We start from the raw sequence: 21,553 nt of genomic DNA on the forward strand, positions 1-21,553 counted from the left end.
GCAAAACTAAGTGATTGAGCAACAAAATGGCAAATGAAATTTCATGTGGATAAATGTAAAGTAATGCACATTGAGAAAAATAACCCCAATTATACATACAATATGATGGGGGCTAATTTAGCTACAAACTAATCAGGAGAAAGATCTTGGAGTCATCGTGGATAGTTCTCTGAAGACGTCCACACAGTGTACAGCAGCAGTCAAAAAAGCAGACGGGATGTGGTATGCCCACATCTTGAATACTAAATACAGATGTGGTCTGTATCTGAGTCTGATCTAAGTTATGCAACTTCAGTACGTGAATAATGAAGTTCACGTACTTAGAGCTACTTACCGTGGTGCCTTCATTGGTGGAGTACCGGAGTCGATGGGAGAGCGCTCGGTGGTCGATTTATCCCGTCTTCACTAGACGTGATAAATCGACCCCTGCTGTATCGATCGCTCTGGAGGTAAGTGTAGACATGCCCTAAGACTGCTGCTGTGTGATCCTTAATTCTCCATTCCCACAGTCTTGATTGATTATTCTTTAATTTTACCTTCTGTACTGGAAGACTCTCTCTAGTGTTACCTGTACAGTCATTTCCTATGCAGGTCTCTGAAGTTGCTTCTTGTTTTCTTCTGGTTGGATTTGTTAATTATGATGAATGAGTTATCGCCTGCAGTCTTTGAGCACTTCTCCGTGGTGTTGAGGCTAAGCCCATTAATGCTTATAAAGTGCTTTGAGAGCACGTTAAATATGTGCAATAGAAGTGCAAAGTCCAAGTGATGTTAACCAACAGTTGTGTGATGATTTGACTTTCTGCAAAGAAAAGGAAAAATAACAATATGCAAAACGTTTGGGTACGCCTCTTAATAATATTGAGGCAACATCAATTGAATATGCTCCTTCTGGTTCTTGCTAGGTCTTAGTATTCTCATCTACCTCTGCCCTTCGTTCTATTTTCGAATCTTTTTATGGTGATCCAAAACCGGATTCCGTTCTTGAAGTGTCAGGTAGGCTCTACATGCCACCTACCTCTTTTATGTTCTCATCACCTACTTTCATTTGTCTCCTGTTGGTTCCACTTCCTTCACCATCATCTATTTTATATCTCGCAGTGGTGTTGCATTTTCTGCATAGATCTTTCATTTCTGCCATGAAAGGGTCAGCAGTTACCCATGTTCATGTGCTGTTTCTGATAGTCGTGTGACTAGCTTACACTTGATGCAGTTTGGGTGTCATTTTTGTCTTCATAGTGGAACGTGAACGTGGCTCAGTCTCTACATTGGAGTCCTCCTCTTCTGTCAGACAATCAGCATTCTTTAGTTGAATGCTTAGCTTAGCTTTGCTACAAGCTTCATACTGTATCAGAACATATATATAGTTTTCTATTTTCCATCACAATGTCTTTCCACTACACTTTAACTATGAGCATTATGAATAATATATACATAATTTCATTATGACAAATCAGTGGATTTTTACGATAGTAGACCTAATAAAAGATGACACATATTTTACTGAAACCCACAGCCAGTTTTCTTTGGAGAAGGGACAAGTTGTGAAAAGTTTACCTGACAGCTTTGTAGCCTAAAGAATGGTGGGGCTTGTCTATGGTCTGCAACCGTGCTTCTGTAGTACCATGGTGTAGGAACGTGCTACAATGATAGAAGGAATTTTGCCATCACTGTAGTTAATCCATCCTCTAGAAAGATAGTACACAGTACCTAGGATGGATGGATGTATCTTTAACTTTGAGTAATTTCTTTGGTGGGAAAAGATGTTTCAGTGAAATCTGCTGGGTGTTTTTTCATTTTTTTTTATGTTTACATTTTTTGCATGATTATGGACAATTCCCGCTAAAGAAGGGATGTTTTTTGTTGGCTAGAAATAGTGTATGTCACTTATTTTTGGGTGTGTTAAGATGTCTACTATCTCCCTTGTCTGCTTTTTCCTCATGGATCAATGTGGTTACTAGTAATTTCTACATAGTATGGTATTTAAAAGTATTCTTTCTACTAACCCTTTATGCTGTTGTTGAAAACTGTAAAGGAAGAGTGTTGAAAGAGGTAAAAGCATTTAGTTTCTTTTTAAATATTTTTAATTTCTGATAAAAGCTTCTGAAAATATCTATAACGCTTTCCATTTTTTATGGAGATAGATCTCAATATTTGCACATTTTTTTTAACTGAAAACACAAAACCTAAAATTGTCCAGACACTTTGGTGATGGATGCTTTAGAATTCATGTGTTAATCATTTTGCTAAAGGTATGAGAGAGAACAGGTCATAGTATCTTGATGTTTCTTTATGTAATAGCTAGCTATTTAAAAATATTCAGTAATACAAGAGAGAGAAGGTGTTTTATGAATTAAAGTAATAGTAAGTGCAGTATTGTTTCCAGGGATACAGTACAATGGGTTTTGGAAAATTAGAAATATTTAGTAAAATTATTGAGAAGTACAGAATTTTAATATTTTACGCTCATCAGGTCCAGTGTTAAGACTTTGCTAGGTGAACTGGTGAGTTAGCCTTCAGCAGGTGTACATTTTTAAGGTACGTGTGTTCCATGAGCATCAATAAAGCACTGCTATGTTTGTGTGAACTGGGTTTGACTTTCTTTAGGTGAGTAGTGGAATCTTTTATTTTTGTTATGGGAAGTGTAAAAATGAACCAATCAAATGTGGTGTGATGCTTTGTCTCTTTCAGAAAGATGAAGGTAGTGATGCTAGTTTGAGTGATAGCCACATATCCCCTCCAGCCAAACGTACCTTGAAACATGCTGATCCTGTGTGCAAAGACAAATCAAAATCACGCAATACTGGGCAGCGAGAGGAATGGAGCATTTCAGCTGGACAGTCCAGGTAACCTGATGCACTGAATGAAAAGGCAAAGTTCTGTTCATTTTAGTAAATTTAGTAAATCCACTTACATTGAGTGTGAGAGAACGTGCATTATATTGAAACAGCATACTTTTGCATCATGTTATTGTTGACCTATTTTCCTATAGTCTACAGTCTTCTGGAATGAGAACTATGTGAATCCTATGGGTTATGTTCCTCCTTATGTGACACCACTTTATCTGTTAAAATGGGAATGGTGGAATGTGTTAGGGTCCAGTTTTACATTTTTTGTGCATCTAGAACTCTCGGTGACTTCATTAGGAGTTCTGTGTGTTCAGAATTAGCAGCTGACCCTAAATTTAAATTAGGAAATCTGTGTGTTTTCAGCCTCTTTTATACAAGATGGTCCAACCTTCTCCTTTTTTAGTGTTTTTTCAGCCTCTCCATTGTTAGACAACTCATGGCTGACTTAGGAGTTGAGTACATTAGAAGCAAGCCAAAGTACTATGCATTCCATATAGCCAAAACCAAAGGAGACATTTGTTTCATTTTCTGACTGATTGATTTAATTTTAAGAAAAAGTTTCCAGGTTTAAAGAGGTTCTTCAGATTGGATGCAAGTAATTATGTGAGTATATGGACACCAAGCAAAAGCCTCACGCTATTGTGCCTGGAACAGCTTGTTTGAACACTGATCTTGGCCCTTGCAACTACTACTGCATATTGTATAGGACTTGACCAGGGGTCTCAAAAATGTGGCCCGTGGGCCGCATCCGGCCCGTGAGATTGCCCCCCATGGTCCCGCCAGCCCCGCACCACTCCCTGAAGCAGCCAGCACAATGTCCCTGCAGCCTGAGATGGGGTAGGGCAGAGGGCTCTGTGCATTGTTGCATGGCTTCCAGCCACTGCCCCCCACATCTCCCATTGGATAAAAGAGGTGATTATTTAAACTGAGAACTATATGATTACAGCTTATTATATAGCATGCTTCCTTCAGAAATCATCTTGAAGCATATACAGTCACCTCTGATATGCTGGGTCATTTAACAGTCTATACCAGTACTATTCAACTGTTTAGCTTTTAGATCAGGTGTAAAGAATACATGGTGGATTGATTTAAGTCAAAGCAATTTAAATCACCAATTTTAATCATGATTTAAAGCGGGAAACTGGAAACCTTGTTTAAAGTCGTTGATTTTAATCATATTTGCTTTTGGACTTTTTAATTTTCTAAAGAAAGGTTGATTCTCATTTGTTGATAAGCAATAAGAGATGTTGAATTGCAACTATGTATAGTCTTTATGCTAAATTTAGTGCTTCTTTTTGCTAAACAGAGGGATACGCTATATCGACACATTTATTTAAACAATTACGTAGCTAACTTGAATTTATTCATATTCTTAGGTCTTGCATTTTTATTGTGTTCGAAAATGGTGAATTTCTTAATTAGATTAATTTTTTTTACTTGCGATTTGTCAAACTCTCTTTGGATGGAAATTCAAATATAATTAAAATGCACAATTTTTAAAAATTTTTTAATAAACTTCCTTTAATGTGCTGGATACACAAAAAGAAGTATCAAAGTTTATCAAAACATATTTTACATTTAAAACTAACTTTTTTATTTAAAAAAAAAAAAGGAAGTGTTATCTATAGTTAGTGAATTGAACTGGTAGTGTCTGTCACCTGTCCTTCAAGGTTTTAGAACTAGTGAAGGTCTCATCCTTTCAGACCTAGTTTTTTATTGATAGATTGTAAGAGGAAAGCAAGCTTTCCTGCTTTTTCAGTTCCCAATTGGTCTCTTAACTTTGAATGAACTAATCATTGAACTGAACTAGTTGAATAAAGTGAAATGAAAAAAAAATCTTCTCCCTGCACCTGCAGAAGAGGCAACTGCTGTCAAAAACATTGATCACTTCAGAAAACTCCAGTTCCAGATGCTTATTCTGTGACTTCCACCAGTCCAGTGGTTTGACTTTCTTTAAAATGGGTAGCAAACATGTACTGCTTAATATTTATTTTTTGTATTTAATGTAAACAATTATAATAGGCTATAATAAGTTTAGGCCTGCACATAAGTTGTCAATTTCAAATTTAAATAACTTATTTTTTAAAAATAAACGTGTATTTTAATTTAAATAAAATCTGAGGGTTTTTTTTAATTGACCCTGGAAGAATATCACTTAAGTGAACTCAATTTGCCTGAACTGAAATTTGGCCAGGACATTGGAGATAACATCATAGCTCCTTAAGAAGTGCTACGATGTGTCTGATGACTGGATCTTGGTCTGTTACAGAAACTAGATTTAAAGTAGAAAACTGAGATTAAAATAAAATTTTAGCAATGAGCTACTTGAACAAGCCCAGAAGAGCCATGCATAATAACCTATGTGGAGATTCTGCTTTTTGGTATTAAGCAACAAATACATTGTGACCATAAAGCCATTATTAATGTTTGTTTGTCAAAAATGCCTGAGAGGATCATGATTAGCAGATGCCATTCTCCTATGTGTTCCTATCCATCACTGTGACAAAGTGTTGAGGTCTACCATGGTGAGTCCCTTGTTTTATGAAAAATTGGTATCCCTTTCCCAGGTAAATAATAGCAGAAGCCCATGTCCTAGTTTAAATCCATCTCTTCAGAAGTAGAAATTTTTGCAAGAGTAAAGGGACAGTGGAGCCTGGGTCAAATGATTTCCCTTTCCCTTTTTCAACTGGTTAATTTATTCACTTTCCAACCTAAAATCAGTTGTCCCCACCACCTTCCAGTGTGCACAATAGTTATTGCAGTTCAGTGGTCCTTATACACATTGTAAAGCACTTAAGAACCTTCAGGATGACAGGAGCTATATGAATATAAATTCCTGATTTGATCTAATCTATTTTGATTTTATATGTACTGCTACCAACACGTTATTTTCAGCTAATATTCTGTCATGATTTTAGGGCATTTGTACATTTTAATTCTAACAGTTTAACTTGTGTTTTAATAAGTTAGTCTTAACAGATAAGAAATATAATCTTTTACTCTAATGTAAAAATCAAGACTGAATATATGGTACAATAATTTGTTAGCCATGTAATTGCTGGAAGAGAGTTGGATCATGTTTTGGTTCTCATACCAACCTAGTGGGAGTCCACTTTCCTTTGGATAACTAACTTTAAAAAAAGAAACACAGAATACGTACAATTGAGGTCTTAAGTAATATTTTTACTGTTGATTTAAGTAATCTTGATTTGTCAGTCTCTTTCCCTTCGGTTGTTAGATTTGTTAAATATATTTAATTTTTTTGTTTTCATAACTTTGCCCTTCACTTTTTTTATTGCTTTTGTTTTCATTGGTTTCAGTTATTCACCAAAACATTAAGAGTTTAAATGGTGTTTGCTTCTGACTAACAGCAGCAAGATTACTGTTTGTGGAACCTGAGTGTGGCTTATTTAACAGGAGGGGACATAAGTGAAGTGGTGTAGCCTGTTAGTGGAACAGATATTGATATATTTTTTCAGTATGGTGATACTCGTTAAAATTGTTTATTGGTATACTAATAAAATATTAGTACAATGTTAAGAACACAAGGACAGGACAGACCAATGGTCCATCTAGCCCAGTATTCTGTCTTCTGACAGTGGCCAATGCCAACTTCAGTTCCAACTTCAGATGCAAGCCAAATTCTTGAGTATATTTTACAAATGCTTTAAATTATGTTCAGTGTATAACACTTAAGGATTTCTATTTCAAAAGTGTTGGTTGCATTGTAGCTTTTATATAGTAAATAAAATGTTGATATAGTTTGCATATTTAATATAATTGTTTTCCAGGTTAACGTCTCAGGCTGGTGCTACATTACCAACTGGACGTAGCTTATGTGAGTGTTTTCCCTATGGTTATTTTATATCTATATTTAATTTTAACTACTTTTATATTGAGGATTCTCAAATGTGTATATATTTTGACACCTTCATTGGTGTGTTTCTCTGTGTTTACAAGAAACTGTTTTCTCTCAGATTCCTTCAGATAATTTATTGGATGCTTCCTTTGGGCATGAGTAAGGTTAAGATTCTGTTACGGGTATTTTTAGTAAAAGTCAGGGACAAGTTGCAGGCAATAGACAAAAATTCATGGAAGCCCGTGGCTAGAGCCCTAGTTGGGGCACTAAATTTGTATCCGCATCTGATCGGCAAACATGGGCCATGAATATAAAGTGGATATCTGCAGATTTGCAGGGCTCCAGATATAAAATGTGCATCTGCATCCGATCCATGGATATCCACAGATTAGCAGGACTCTACCTGCAACCTGTCCCTGACGTTTAGTAAAAATACCATGGGAGCAGGACAGGGACAAACAGAGCACTGCCAGGACTGCTGGAGCTTGCAGCTGCTCCAGCCCCACAGCTGCTCCTGTGGGAGGGGTTAACTACTGCTGCTCCACCCCTAGCCACTGCTCTGGCTGCGGGCAACCACTGCTTCAGTGGGCCCAGGGCTGGCTGCTGGTTAGCTGATCCAGGGGTCACTGCTCCGGGACTGGCTGCTGCTCCAGTGGCCCTGGGGCTGACCGCTGGTCAGCTGTTCTGGTGGGCGGCCCCGGGGCTGACAGCTGCTCCAGCCCTGCCTAGAAGAAGTTAGAGATCAGTCCTGCCACGGGAACAGTGTTCCTGTGAATCTTCATCTTAGGAATTTGCCAGTTCATTTCAAATATCAACTGAAAACGTATCCAGTTTTCACAACTATACTACTTAATTTCTCTCTCTTTCAGTTCTGTATTGAGTCTGTGACTATTCAATTCCATTAAGTATTTTGGTAAACATTGTTAATTACTTTTATGGTGCCTAAAGAACCATCTAAAAATGGGGACTCTCCACTGGACAGATAACATACATACAATAGATTTCTATGCAAAATAAAACTGCATCAGTAATATAAAATCTTTTGATACTGTACTTTAAGGAAAGTGTAAGAACTGAAACTGTGCTAAGGGTGGATAAGTCATAATAACTTTAAAATACTGAATTTTTGGTGTTCAAATACAAGCTTACCACAAAATAATATATATTATGTAAAAGTAACTAGCCCAAATGGCACAGAATTACAGTAAATAAAATAACATTAGTAGGGACTTAAAACGGATATCTCTTACTTCAGTAAATGTCAGGATGCACATTCATGGGGAAACTGACTCTGGATCTTAGTATCATTTGGTTTCTTATCCTTTCTGAGTAATCTGATCATTGAATTCTTGTTTGTAAAAATGTTGTTTCCTGCATTTTGAAATAGTAATACAAATTTCTCTTAGCTCTCAAAAGCCATTCCCTTCGAGGGGAAAAAAAGGGAGATGGGGACCATGCTTGCATAAACGGAGATATAGAAGTGAGAAAAAGTTGTCGGTCCAGGAAAAAACAGATTTGAAACTTTGAATCAGAGTTTTATTGTTTGATCAGCTAGTAAACAGGTATGTGTGGATACTTCAGTTGTACACATCACAAGCATCCTGATGTTTTTTAAAAATAGTTAGAACTGCAATACATGGCTTTCTATCTAAGCATCATTTAAATAAGTGATCAACCATATCAACATTGGTTGGAAGTTAAGTACACCTTGCTTGTATGGCTGAATTATAAATGTCAACAAGTTTGTACCTGTTCTTTACCACTTGTTGATAATGAGATACTGCATACAGGATTGGTGTCCCTTTTTGACTTTACAGTGCAGTTAAAGTTGATCAGAGAGGAAGGCACAGTCTGTTGATCTGAACACAGGAGTGGGAGCCAGGAACTCCTTGCTTTGAAAGTGGTTTCCTCTGTGGCTTTGGGCAAGTCTCTTAACCTCTCTGTCACACTTTTCTCTTCTGTAAATAGGTATAATATCTACCTCTTGAGAGATGCTGAATATCTGTGCTTGCAAAAATGTTCTAAACATGAAAAATGTTCTGTAATGCTAAGTATGATCTTTATTACTGATAAAAAAATGTATTCTGCTGAACTTTAGTTTTTCACAGAAACTGCTTTTTTTCAATGTGTTCAGTAACCAGGTAGTTAGTTAGTACAGTGGGGAAAAAATAAGTTCTCCTTGAGTAACTTTTTCCCTGGTGCTTTCCTAATACTATATTGAGGAGGAAGAGGAGTTGAATAAAAAGGAATTCAATGCAATTTACTATAAAGATGGTAATATGTTAAGATCATTATACTGATGCCTGCATTTGTGTTTACATTGATCCAAAGTATCCAAAATTATGAACAATGACTTGAATGTATCCAGATCAGATACATTGTTCATCAGAAATACTAGTAGTATTGATTATAATTCAAGTAAGAAAAAGCCCTTGGGTGACATTCTTTTACTATTAATGTTAATGGTAAAACCTCCATCAATTTTTCTTATTTTTTATTTTGTATATTAACAGTTCCATTCCATGTAATAGAAATCTCATAAGGCTTTTTGCAACTTAAATAGAGAGAAACTTAGTATTTACACAAGTATACAATTATAAATTGATCCATGGAAGTCCCTAAAGCTGTATTGACAAGACTTGCCACTAATCGCTTTCTTCAACTTCATGGTATCAGTCACGTATTGTGTGTGTTGCTTTTCTACTCTTTATTTCCATCTTCTGTTTTGTCAATTGGTAGTGTTGGTTCAAGTCTCTCTTATCTCGTTCAAACTTCTGTTTTTCTTACGTTTAAATGCGTAACCTATTTGTTAGTTGTCCTGTCAAAACTCTGCGTGATATTAAGCTTTTGTCCTTTTTCCTCTTCTCCGTTTTCCTTATTATAACATCTTGATTTTGAGTTTAATTTTGACTCTTGTTGAAAGGGTTTCTCTCTTCCTTAGTGTGACAACTTTATATACATACTGTCGGGTTTGGTGGCAGGGAATGACAGTCTTCCAACAAATTCCCAAAAGTTCCACTAGACTTCTAAATACAGTACGGACCCATTTATGCGCGGATGTCAGGAGTAAAGCCATCACGACCGTGTGTTAATGGACCGCGGGTTAAGAGGGCCATGCTGAAAAAAATGTCTGATTCACTTAGCAGAAAATAACGGTGTTGTTTTTCTGATCTTTCTGGCTCGTATTTTTTTTTTCTTATGAAGTCTGTCATTCACCGCAGATGAATGATTTTGATATTTTCCCACTTTTTGCTTCTCCATAAATCTTACAACAGTTTCTACAGCACTAAGGGCTTCTGTGGCTGAAATTTTGACCTTTTCAATGACATCTTCGCCATCACTTTCGCGGTCCGACGTAGCCTCGCAACCTGTTAATATTTCTTCCTCTGACAGAAATTCTGAAGTCGGGCAATCTTCATCCACCTCCAGTGTCTTGCTAATGATTTCCGGCGACGTATCCAAACTAAAATCTCCTATCATTTGAAAGAGAAGTTTTCTTTTATCCTCTTTTTGTCTGCGTGCGTGTTTGTAGCGTGTCTTCTTCCGAAAATCCTTCAAAGTCTGGCTCTGAATGAGTGCCACTGCTGGAGTTTTCTGAGTCTGAGCCGTCTTTGACAGAAAAGGCATCACCAAGACCTTCATCCAGCAGTTTTCAGTGGACTTTTGTTTTACTCCGTCCCAAGCTTTTTTTAACTAAATAATTTCCCTCATGTTTAACTGTTTCAGGAATTCGCAAATGCCTGAAGACATACAAGACACGATCGTCGAAATCAGCTCCTGTCAATAATTGTTTTTAAAATTCTGAATAATGCCCTAGTCTAAAGGTTGAATTTTTGATGTGTTAAATGGTAGGTATAGCACTCAAATTTTTCCATCGCTTGATACCAGTGATTTGGCTGGAGGATGGACTGGACAATTGTCAAGTAGCAAAAGTGCTTTGGCTTAGAGTTTCTTCGACCACAAATGCTTACGAACAGCTGGAACAAAGCTGTTGTGGAACCAGTCATTGAAAATGTGTCTTGTAATCCAAGCATTTTTGCTGTTAGCGTATATTACTGGCAGTTTGGCTCTATTGAGGTGATTAAAGCAGTGAGGGTTATGAAAGCGGCCAACGAGAAGAGGGGCAAGCTTATGGCTGCCCGTCTTATTATTATGAAAAAGAAGAGTGACACGATCTTTAATCTTTTTAAATCCAGCTGTTTTCTCTGTCTCGTAATTAAAGGCGGAAGTCTTATCAGGTAGCAGTTTTGCAAATAAAGTTGTTCTTCGTGGTAGTCTTCATTTTGTAAAATAGATTTTAACTGGGTGGGAAATGCGTTTGCAGCCGATTCATCGGCTGATCGGCTTTCTCCAGAAATCAATACCTGCATTATGCCATGATGCTTTTTAAAACTGCTTATAAACCCCTTGCTGGCTTGGAATGATTCATCCCGTTAAATTTCCAAATTTTGTTGCTTGGCCATGAAGAATTGGCCCACTTAGCGGCATTCCTTTCAGCTTTTTCTGAGCAAACCACGTGTGCATGGCTTTGTTGAATAGCGCACATGGTTTTGCTTAAGCCCAGTGACAGAATCAAAATTTTGTACAAAGCCATTCAGCTTAGATTTGTTTTTTAGCCATCCTCAGAGAGTAGATTTGGCAATCCCAATATCTTTTGAAACTTTGGCCTCAGTTTCTCTGTAGTTTACTCGATCTATTGCAGCTAGCTTTTCTCCTACAGTATAGGAATGCTGACGCTTGCCCTCTGCCATTATATTAGTCCTACGGTTAAAATTTTCTAATGTAGTATATGTATTACTATATAACTGCTATATATTCTATATCTCTCTAGTTTGACAATCACTAAGCTTGTGTGATACGTTTTTACCAATATCAGTAAAGACATACAACACATTTCCGCTCTGCACTTCCTGTCGATTTCTATGTCCGTGAGTTAATGAGCAAATCTGTAGCATTACATAGCAAGTTCCTGTTCCGGGTGTTAACGAGTCTTGCGTGTTAAATAGGTAGCACTGGGAGGCATGGTGCTACCGTGTGTTAAGTGGATTCGCGTGTAAATGGATCTGTACTATAGTTACCTTTACCTCCTTTGATTTCAGGATTTCACGCTGTAGATTTAACTTTTTAAAGTGCTGAGTGGAAATGACTGAAAGTTGATACCATTTCCAACTGTTACACAGCTTTAGTACATTTCCAGTGGACAAATATCCACAGTACACAAACCTTCACCATAGCTAGCAATAATTTGACAGTCATGACAAATAAGTAGATGAGTGATTTGGCCTGGCTGATGACTTGTCATCTCCTTCCCGCGAAGTGGCCCGTCCTGCTCAGTCTGTAGCACCATCAGTTTAATACTTTAAAGGCATTTAAGGTAAAAGTCCTCTTGAAGAGTTGTAATCTAATTATACACTGATTAAGTTAAGTGATGCAACAGAGGGAAATTAATGAATAGTGGAGTTCTATATATGTCTTTTCACATCTTTGGTTATTTAAAAAAAAAAATCTATTTGTTAGCCCTTGCCTCAGAGTTTACAGGACTGAGGAACATTTACAGGAGTGCAGTGTTGCTACCTGTGCTACTCTGGTTATGTGGATGAAAAGCTTCAGTTTCACAGGCTGTCAGTCTGGTACTTTTCCGAAGTATACCATTCAGACTCACCAGATTTAAAAATTAACCCCCACAACTGACAAAGAGAATGCACATTTTAAATGAAATGTGGTATTAGAGTTTGATTCAAAGCCCATAAAATAATCATTTTTTTTCTTATGCAGACTCTTTGTATACTTTTACCCTCTTCTTTCAGTTTTCTTTATTACGGATGACTATTTTTAGTTTAATTGATGGATTCAAGGAGTTGCAGGAGAGACTGAAATCAAATTTTAGTTAATCTGTAGATTTTATTCCATATGTAATTCAAAGAAATTATAATTTGAGTGTAGTGTGTTACATAGAATTATTTATATGGGTAAAACTTCTGCAGCTCTTCTATTTTAAGTCTCTGAATATTTGTCTTTTTTATGTTAAATATTGTGTATATTTAGTACTGCTGAAGCTGTACTTCAAGAAATGGACAATATTAACATCAGGCGGAATAGGCGGTCTGGAGAAGTAGAACGGCTGCGAATGTGGACAGACACAGAATTTGTAAGTTCAGAATCTGTCAAATTTTGGATAAAAGTAACATCCAGTCACTATATGTATATTTTTATAAGTCTCCATAGGTCAGTTGCCTACAGTACGTTAAAATTCTAAAGCATTTTTCAACTCCTAGCTAATGCTGACTGTTATAAATAAACACTGACGCTAGCTAGATGTATTTAATTTTAGAAAGAGATTAATGTCATCCTGTTTGGTCAATGGGGAATTGACTGACGCATTCTCATACCGTGCTAGTGTTGTTAAATTGGAGGGGAAGCATGGTTTAGTGGTCCAAAAACAGGACTAGGCACCATGATGGCCTGAGTTCTAAACACAGGCTTTGACATTGACACAATCTGTGGCCCTGGGAGAGTCATTTATTCCTCAATCCTCCTCATTTGTAAAATGTGAATACTTAACCTACCTCTCAGGGTTATTTGTTGGTAAAGCACATGGAAGATGGAAAGCACTACTTTCCATTGATTAATGAGCAAATTCATTTTGTTCAAGGAAAACATGGATATGTATTCTCGAGTGAAGAGAAGGCGGAAATCACTGAGAAGAAATAGCTATGGAATTCAGAACCATCACGAAGTGTCCACTGAAGGGGAAGAAGAAGGTATGGATTGTACAGATTAACTACAGGGTTTCATTTGAAACTTACCGTTTAGAAGAAATGACTGCTTAAAATAGCTGGTGTATTGATACAAATATTGCACAGTACTACTGTACTGTAGTACAGAGAATTAGTAATAATTTGCTTTTGCTTAATAGAAAATGAACAGGGCCATTGGAAATTCACAATATAGAAATTCTGCTCTTTAGCAAAGATACATGGTGTCCGCAGGTTTTCACTATACTGCTGAAAAGGATCCGAGAGTTATAGTGGATCACAAACGAACTAAAGCTTTTGTTTAAAAGAAAAAAGTTTTCGTTAAATTGGCATTACAAATATGGAAGAATTTAAACCAGATTTCCTGTATCTTAGAACTGAAACAGTTGCTCTGGGTAGTGTAAATTCTGAAACTCAGTGGAGGCAATTTAAATAATATTAACTGTTATAATAGTGATTATTTTAGAAGAAACATCCAGCTGATATCTTTAGCCTGTGTGTTTAGGTTTCTTTCAAAGAGCTTTAAATAGGAATTAGGCTGCAAATTTTGAAGTTGTAATTACTTTAGTATTTTATCAAAAATTTGATTTCTCTTGATTATCATAGGAATTTTGGGAGAATGAAAAGAAGGGCAAAGGTATTCTAGGTTTTTGGAAATCATAGAATTGTATGGTCAGAAGGGATCTAGTGAGGTCATCAAGACCAATCCCCTGCGCTGAGGCGAGACCAAGTAAATTTAGACCATCCCCGACGAGTGTTTGTCCAATGTGTTCTTAAAAACATCCAATGATGGGGATTTCACAGTAGCTCTTGGAAGGCTATTTCAGAGCGTAACTATCCTCATAGTTAAAGATTTTCCTAATATTTACCCTAAATTTCCCTTGCTGCAGCTTAAGCCTCTTACTACTTGTTCTACTTCAGTGGACATGGAGAACAGTTGATCACTGTCCTCTTTATAATAGTTCTTAACATATTTGAAGACTGTTATTAGGTCCCTGCTCAGTCGTCTTTTCTCAAGATTCAACATACCCAATTCTCTTAATCTTTCCTCTTACTTTAAGTTTTCTAAACCTTTTATCATTTTATTTGCTGTCCTCTGGACACTCCAGTTTATTGACATCTTTCCTAAGTGTTGTGCCCAGAATTGAACACTGTACTGCAGGTGCAGTCTCACCAATGCTGAATAGAGCAGCACAGTTACCTCCTGTATCTTGCATTCAATACGCTTGTTAATACACCCAAAGTATTAGCCTTTTTTGCAACTGCAGCACATGTTGACTCGTATTCAGTTTTTGATCCACTATAACTCTCCCATCCTTTTCAGCTGCTGGCACGGAGTTACAGTTTCAGTACTCTGAATGAAGCCAGTTAGGATTATAGTGTAATGTGTCTCCTCTCAGGGTGCACACTGCCCAGGGCAAGAAGCCTCCCTGGCTTCAGCGTTTCCTGGGTTTGACATTGGAGCACTCAGCACCCCTGTTCACACTGTGAGCTTCCCACAGTGAGTCTACCTGGGTGGGACACCTGGGGAAGCCTTACACACCCACAAAGGGCAATGTACCCCAACTTTGCAGTCAGCAGTGACTCTCTGCCAGTGTTGTAAAACAGAAGGGTTTATTAGTCGTCGGGAACACAGCGTAGAACAGATCTTGTTAACACCAGAAGCCAGGAAGTTGCAGCAAAGTCCATCTTGAGGGGCTCCAGAGCCCTGGGCTCTTCTTCTGACTCCTAAACCAGCAGACGGACTCCTTCCAGCAGCCCAGCCTCAGTCATGCCCAGCTGCCCCACCTCCTGCGTTTTCTTTCCCAAGCAAACAGGTCACCTAGTCTTTGTTCTCCAACACCTTTGGCTCCTTGCAGAAGATAGGCTCTGGCCCTTGGTTGCAATGATCCAAAGTGTTGGCCATTCTTTGTGCCAAGGCAGCCATTCGGTAGTCTGGGGGGTCGCTGCAGTGATCACACACTCTTATCCTTCCACCTAGATACTTGAGTAATACATTGGGAAAAATGAAGCACGCACGCAGAATTCAGAGAAGACATTAAGAACATTCTTATTTTATCACAGCAGTACTACTACCTAGCCATTTTGTAGCTGTGAATTTTTTATTTTTCCTTTCTAAAGCAAGTATGTTGCACTTACCTTTACTGAATTTCCTCTTGCTGAATTCAGAAAAATTTTCCAAGTTGTCAAGGTCGTTTTGAATTCTAATCCAGTTTTTTAAAGTGCTTGGAACCCCTCACAGCTTGCTGTTAGCTGCATATTTTATAAGCATACTCTCTGTTCCATTATCCAAGTAATTAATGAAAATATTGAATACTACCAGACCCGGTACTGACCCGTGGGGGACCCTATTTCATATGCTTTCCCAGTGAACCATTGATAACTGCTCTTTGACTATGGTCTTTCAACCAGTTGCACCCACTGTATAGTAATGTCATGTAGACCACTTTTCCCTAGTTTGCTTATGAGAATGTCATGTGGGACTGTGAAAAGTGTTACTGAAATCAAGATATATCACATCTTCTGCTTCATCCCCATCCATTGGGCCACTAACCTGGTCAAAGAAGGAAATTGGGTTGATTTGGCATGATTTGTTCTTGACGAATCCATGCTGGCTATTCCTTATAACCTTATCATCCTCTGGGTGCTTACAAACTGATTGTTTAAAAAATTGTTCAAATATTTCTCCAGGTATGAAAGTTAGGCTGATTGGTCTATAAATCTCCAGATCCTCTTTGTTCCAAAAGATATACTATGTTTGTCAGTCTGCTGGGACCTCACTGTCCTCCATGAGTTCTTGAAGATAATTCTTAATGGTTTTAAGATTGTTTCATCTAGTGCCTTAAGTATCCTAGGATGAATTTCATCAGGCCCTGCCAACTAGAATACATTTAATTTATCTAAATATTCTTTAAACTGTTCGTTTACTGTTTTGGCTTGCATTCCCTCCCTATTTTTTTAATATTAATTGTGCTGAGTATCTACTCCTCATTAACCTTTTTAGTGAACACTTCAGCTTTCTTGATCAGTTGTTAACTATTTCCTCGCTACTCTTTCCCTCATCATTCTCTTGTTCCTAATGTATTTTAAAAAAAACCCCTCTTCTTATTGTCTTCTTTGTTCCTTGCAAGGTGCAACTCATTTTGTGTCTTAGCCTTTCTGATTTTGTTCCAACATGCTTGTGCTATTCTTTTGTGCTCCATCCTAACAATTTGTCCATGTTTTCACGTCTTATAGGATTCCTTTGTGATTTGCATGTCATTTAAGAGCTCCTGATGGAGCCAGATTGTCATCTTACTATTCTTCCTTTCTTTCTTTTGCATCGGGATGATTTGCAGTTGTGCCAGTAATGTTGACTCCTTGAGAAACTGCCAGGTCTCCGAATCTCCCTTTTCCCTTAGATTTTCATCTCATGGAACCTTGCCTATTAATTCTCTGAGTTTGTTAAAATCTGCTTTTTTGATTTTCACTATCCTAATTCTGCCGCTCTCACTCCTCCCTTTCTCCTTAGAATAATGAAATCATCATTTCATGATCACTTTCACCAAAATTGCCTTCCACCTTCAGATTCGCAATGAATTTCTCTCTGTTGGTCAGAATCAGGCAGCTATTTTTGACTTATCTGGTTATTCATCCTTTGTTCCCCCCCTCCCCCAAATGTTATTCCCTGTGCATGCCAAGAACTTATTGGACATTTTGTGTGTTGCTGTATTACTTTTCAAACAGATTCTGAGTACTTAAAGTCCCTCACTGCTTCTGGGTCTTGTGGTTTAGATATTTCTGTTGTTCAAATGCCTCATCTGCCTCCTCTTTTTAATTTGGTGTCTACTGTAGACCCCCTTCCATGAGACGATCAATATTTTTTCCCCTTTTGTCTTTACCCAGAGACTTTCAGCTGATCTGTGTCTCAACCTCCTCCTTGACTTCGGAGCAAGTGTATATATTCTTGCAACACCTCCTCCCTTTTTCTCTGCCTTGTCTTCCTAGCTATACTGCTCTATACCAATATTCCAGTCATGACTTTTATCCCACCAAGTCACTATGCTGCCAGTTAAGTCATAATTTAGCCTATGTATTTATATTTCCAGTTCTTCCTGTTTATTGCCCATACCCTTGGCATATGTGTTGACATCTGAGATTTGAGCAGATTCCCATGCTGATTATTCTCTTGTTGCGCCTGAGATCCTACTGTAATTTTCTATGCCGCCCCCCCATGAAGTTCCCCCAAACATCTAGCCTTCTGTTAGTTGCCTTTTTTTATGCTTACCTGTGGGCTTTTGTCATCTGTCTTCTTTGAACCTACTTTAGAGCTTTCCTCGCTTAATTATTTAGCATGTGCATAGTCGTCTAGCCAAGCAATGGCATTTCAGTGGCTTGATGCAGTTCTTCTAGACTGTTACTAAACCTAGTCAGCAGGCATTCATCGACAATGTGCATCATCATCTGTGTTGTGATGCAGCTGCACAAAGGGCTGTCATGAAGGCCCCAGCGATACTAGTTGGTTGCACAGAGACCTTGCCCAGTTCGGAACCTGTTCAATAGGGACGATAGGTGATGGGGCAGGTCAAAACCAGGAGGGCAAATTGTGGGGTCTGCAACGAGGGACTGGTTGGGGATTATAACAGATATTCATTCCTCTTGCCAGAGTGTTTCTGCCCTCACATCCTAGCGTGGCAGATGAGACCATAATGGGTGACGTGACAACAACGTGCAGCTGGTAGTTTTAAAAAGGTCATTGTGCAGGGGCAGGCTTGGGTTGGCGCGTTCTTTCTCCAGTAACTTGCCAGTGGCAACCTCTCGTCTGATAGGAGGAGGAGTGATATTGCTCAGAACTGGAAACCACAAGAGTGGAGTTGGATGCAGGATGCTGAGATGATATTCATGGCAGCATGTAATTGTGTATCCACCAGTTTGGTGTGTGATGATCAACTCCAACTGGTGTGCAGTACTTGGCCACCGAATATGAGGTGGCAAGAGCTGACATCTGCAAAGTTAGAGCACCCCATGATGAACCTGCCAGTTTGCTAAGAAAATCGTTGCACGTCTTAACTTTAGCTGCTGTCTTCTTCACGTGGACATGGTAACTCAGTGTGCAGTCTAAAGTCATATCTAGATAGACTGGTTCTACTTCATGCTTCACCTTCTGACCATTCAGATAAACCTTCAGTTCTCTGGTTGCACTGGCATGATGAAGATGGAACACACTGGAGACTGTTTTTATGATGCTTGACTGGAGACGCCAAGTCTAACAGTGGTCAGCTAACTTTGTCATGTCCCGGTTTAAGGTGGCATCAAGCTCGTGGAATGTCCGGGCTTGGGTACCGCAACTGATGTTGTCTGCGTAAATGAACTTTTGTGACTCTGTTGTTGGCGGGTCATTGATGTAAACTTAGGTTGAACAGGATTGGAGAAAGCACAGAGCCCTGGGAGGTATCCCATTGCTTTGTCTCCAAGCACTCCTCTTCTCCCCCATATGGACTCTGAATTGCCTATTTCGGAGGAACAGTTCAATGATGCCTGTAACCCAAGGTAGCAGGACCTGTGATACCTTCACGAGCAGGCCAGTGTGCCATACCGTTTCGTATGCTGCTGTTAGATCGATGAAAACAGCACCTGTTTTCAAGTTTCTCTGGAAGCCATTTTCAACAAATGTGGTCATCATGAGTACTTGGTCAATTGTGCTATGGCCTTGTTGAAAGCCGGTTTTGTCAGGGCTCAAAATTCTCTCCATGTTGGGTAATATGTGCTGTATGTGTGTGGGTGAGTTGGGGCTTGAAGATGCTCTTTCCCTTCTTGGTAGGTGGACCGCATCTCCTTTCAGCAGTCCTCCTTCGTGGAATAGCATTCATGGTTGAGAAAGCTTCCTGGTTGCACAGATGGTGTCAACATGCATTCATCTCCAGGATGTATGTCCCCCTGTCTGCGACCTTACCTTCAGCCATGAAGATGGACAAGAACACAACCTTCACCCTTGCTCCCAGAGTCCTGTAGTCACTGCTGATCTGCTCAGGGTCATACCTGGTAGTATCATTAGTGCCCACATGGATGAGCGACATGGGGTAGTGGTCAAAGTTAATCAATAGCAATAAGACAGAAGTGATCCAGAAATACCATCTGGCTAACTCCCTTTGCATCACCAGCCCTGTGTTTTACCAGCCATTTGGAGCTTGCATGCTTGTTAAAGCCTGGGCCTTACACACAGCTGTAATGGGTGACTCCACCCATCACACTCAGCTGTCTGTAATCACTGGCCTGTTCACAAAAAACTGAACTGCTCTTTCTCTTCAAAGAGCCCAGCTAGAGCCCTTCAAAGAGCCCTGCTAGAAATCAGGTGCTGACTCACCTAACTGCAGGGCAACCTTCTTCAGACATTCAGCAACCAAACCTAGATTTCAAAACATAGCATCCAACCCAGAGTCCTACCACGCTCGCCAACAAGTTCCCAGCACAGAAAGTCCTTCTCTTTTGTCCCCTTCCCCCACCAAAGTTAATCAGTAGCAGTAACACAAAAGTGCCCCACAAATGCTCACCAGCTGGCTAACTTCTTTAGTCTTCCAGCTGCCTTCATTTTACCAGCCACATATATCAAGTAGGTAAGGGATTATTATTATTAAAGTGAAAAACAAAACACCCCCCCAACTGGATAAAATAAACTAATTTTATGTAAAAAGAAAAGGAGTACTTGTGGCACCTTAGAGACTAACAAATTTATTAGAGCATAAGCTTTCGTGAGCTACAGCTCACTTCATCCGATGAAGTGAGCTGTAGCTCACGAAAGCTTATGCTCTAATAAATTTGTTAGTCTCTAAGATGCCACAAGTACTCCTTTTCTTTTTGTGAATACAGACTAACACGGCTGCTACTCTGAAACCTGTAATTTTATGTAAAACTACTTTGTAAATATGTAGAAATCTACTACATTTATTATTATTATATCCTGCTGATTTTAAAAAAAAAAAAATCAAATCCTATAGAAGCCAGTAGGAAATTTGGCAAAACATCCTGCAGATTTCCCCCAATGGTGGTTCTAATTAGTGAAGAAAATGATCCTTATGCATTTAGAATTTATTTTGTGGATTTATTTAGAGCATGAGAGGGGCAAGGTTGCTCTGAAATAAAGTAATAGAACTGTTCAAAATGTGTTTTTGCTTTTTCTTTCTAGAATCTCAAGAGGAAGATGGAGATATAGAAGTAGAAGAGGCAGAAGGAGAAGAAAATGATCGACCTTATAATCTAAGGCAAAGAAAAACTGTGGAAAGGTACCAGGCACCTCCAATAGGTAAGGAATCAGGCCCATAAGATGACCTTTCTACTCGTATTGATTTTAATGTCTCTTTTAGCTGGACTTGCTCTTTGGTAGAGCTCAAAGATACCATACATTTTTCACTGTTAAGTATTGTAATTGTTTTGCTCTGGTTTCTCTGGGTTACTGAATAAACATTGTCAGATTGTTAAAGCATGCAATTGGACATGAGGAAATGAAGGTTTTTATTCCACCTGCCACGGACTTGTTAAATAACTTGCCAAAGGTCACACGCTTTTGCTCTGTTGTGTTGCCTTGGTCAGAACAATGGACAAGGGGAGAGAATTGGGATAATTGCTCTTCATCCCTAAAGGAGCGTCTATGCAGAGTTCCATGGGGTTGCATCATGCTTCCCCTTTTGTTCAACGTGTATACGGGGCATCTGAGAAGGTTAATGAAACATAGACTGTGGTATATTCAGTGTGGTGGTGTTACCAGTTCTATAACTATCTAATCTGACCTACCTACTGCTGTTGCATGCCTGGCTCAGAGTCTGGCGAAGATGAGGACATAGATAAGAGCTAACTGGTTAAAGCTCAATCTAGATAAGGAAATGGAGATCCTGGTAGGTTGGGGAAATCAGAATGGAAGATAATGGTGATGGTTAAGTTTGTTCGTCTTAGTGAGTTTGTGTGCCCACCATTCATAACTAGAGTGTGTAACTGGGGATAGTGTTGAGTCCGTTGGTGCTGTTAGTTTATCACAAGCAGCATTTTCCAGTCTTCGTCTAGATAAGAGAGTGCAACTATTTCTTTTGGATGTAGATCTTGCTGCTGTTCATGCATAT

The 21,553-nt window shown here is 38.7% G+C and overlaps 1 protein-coding gene across 1 annotated transcript in view; it reads left to right on the forward strand.

The window, feature by feature from the left end:
- ATAD2B (ATPase family AAA domain containing 2B) overlaps positions 1–21,553 on the forward strand; it is a 180,933-nt gene that overhangs the window by 22,057 nt on the left and 137,323 nt on the right. The window contains 8 exon segments of the mRNA XM_043510164.1: positions 2,689–2,843; positions 6,641–6,687; positions 8,115–8,212; positions 8,214–8,243; positions 8,245–8,270; positions 12,754–12,856; positions 13,361–13,469; positions 20,626–20,742. Coding sequence (XP_043366099.1) covers positions 2,689–2,843; positions 6,641–6,687; positions 8,115–8,212; positions 8,214–8,243; positions 8,245–8,270; positions 12,754–12,856; positions 13,361–13,469; positions 20,626–20,742 — 685 coding nt within the window.

This window comes from Dermochelys coriacea, chromosome 3, assembly GCF_009764565.3.
Source record: "Dermochelys coriacea isolate rDerCor1 chromosome 3, rDerCor1.pri.v4, whole genome shotgun sequence".
NCBI classification, from domain to species: domain Eukaryota; kingdom Metazoa; phylum Chordata; order Testudines; family Dermochelyidae; genus Dermochelys; species Dermochelys coriacea.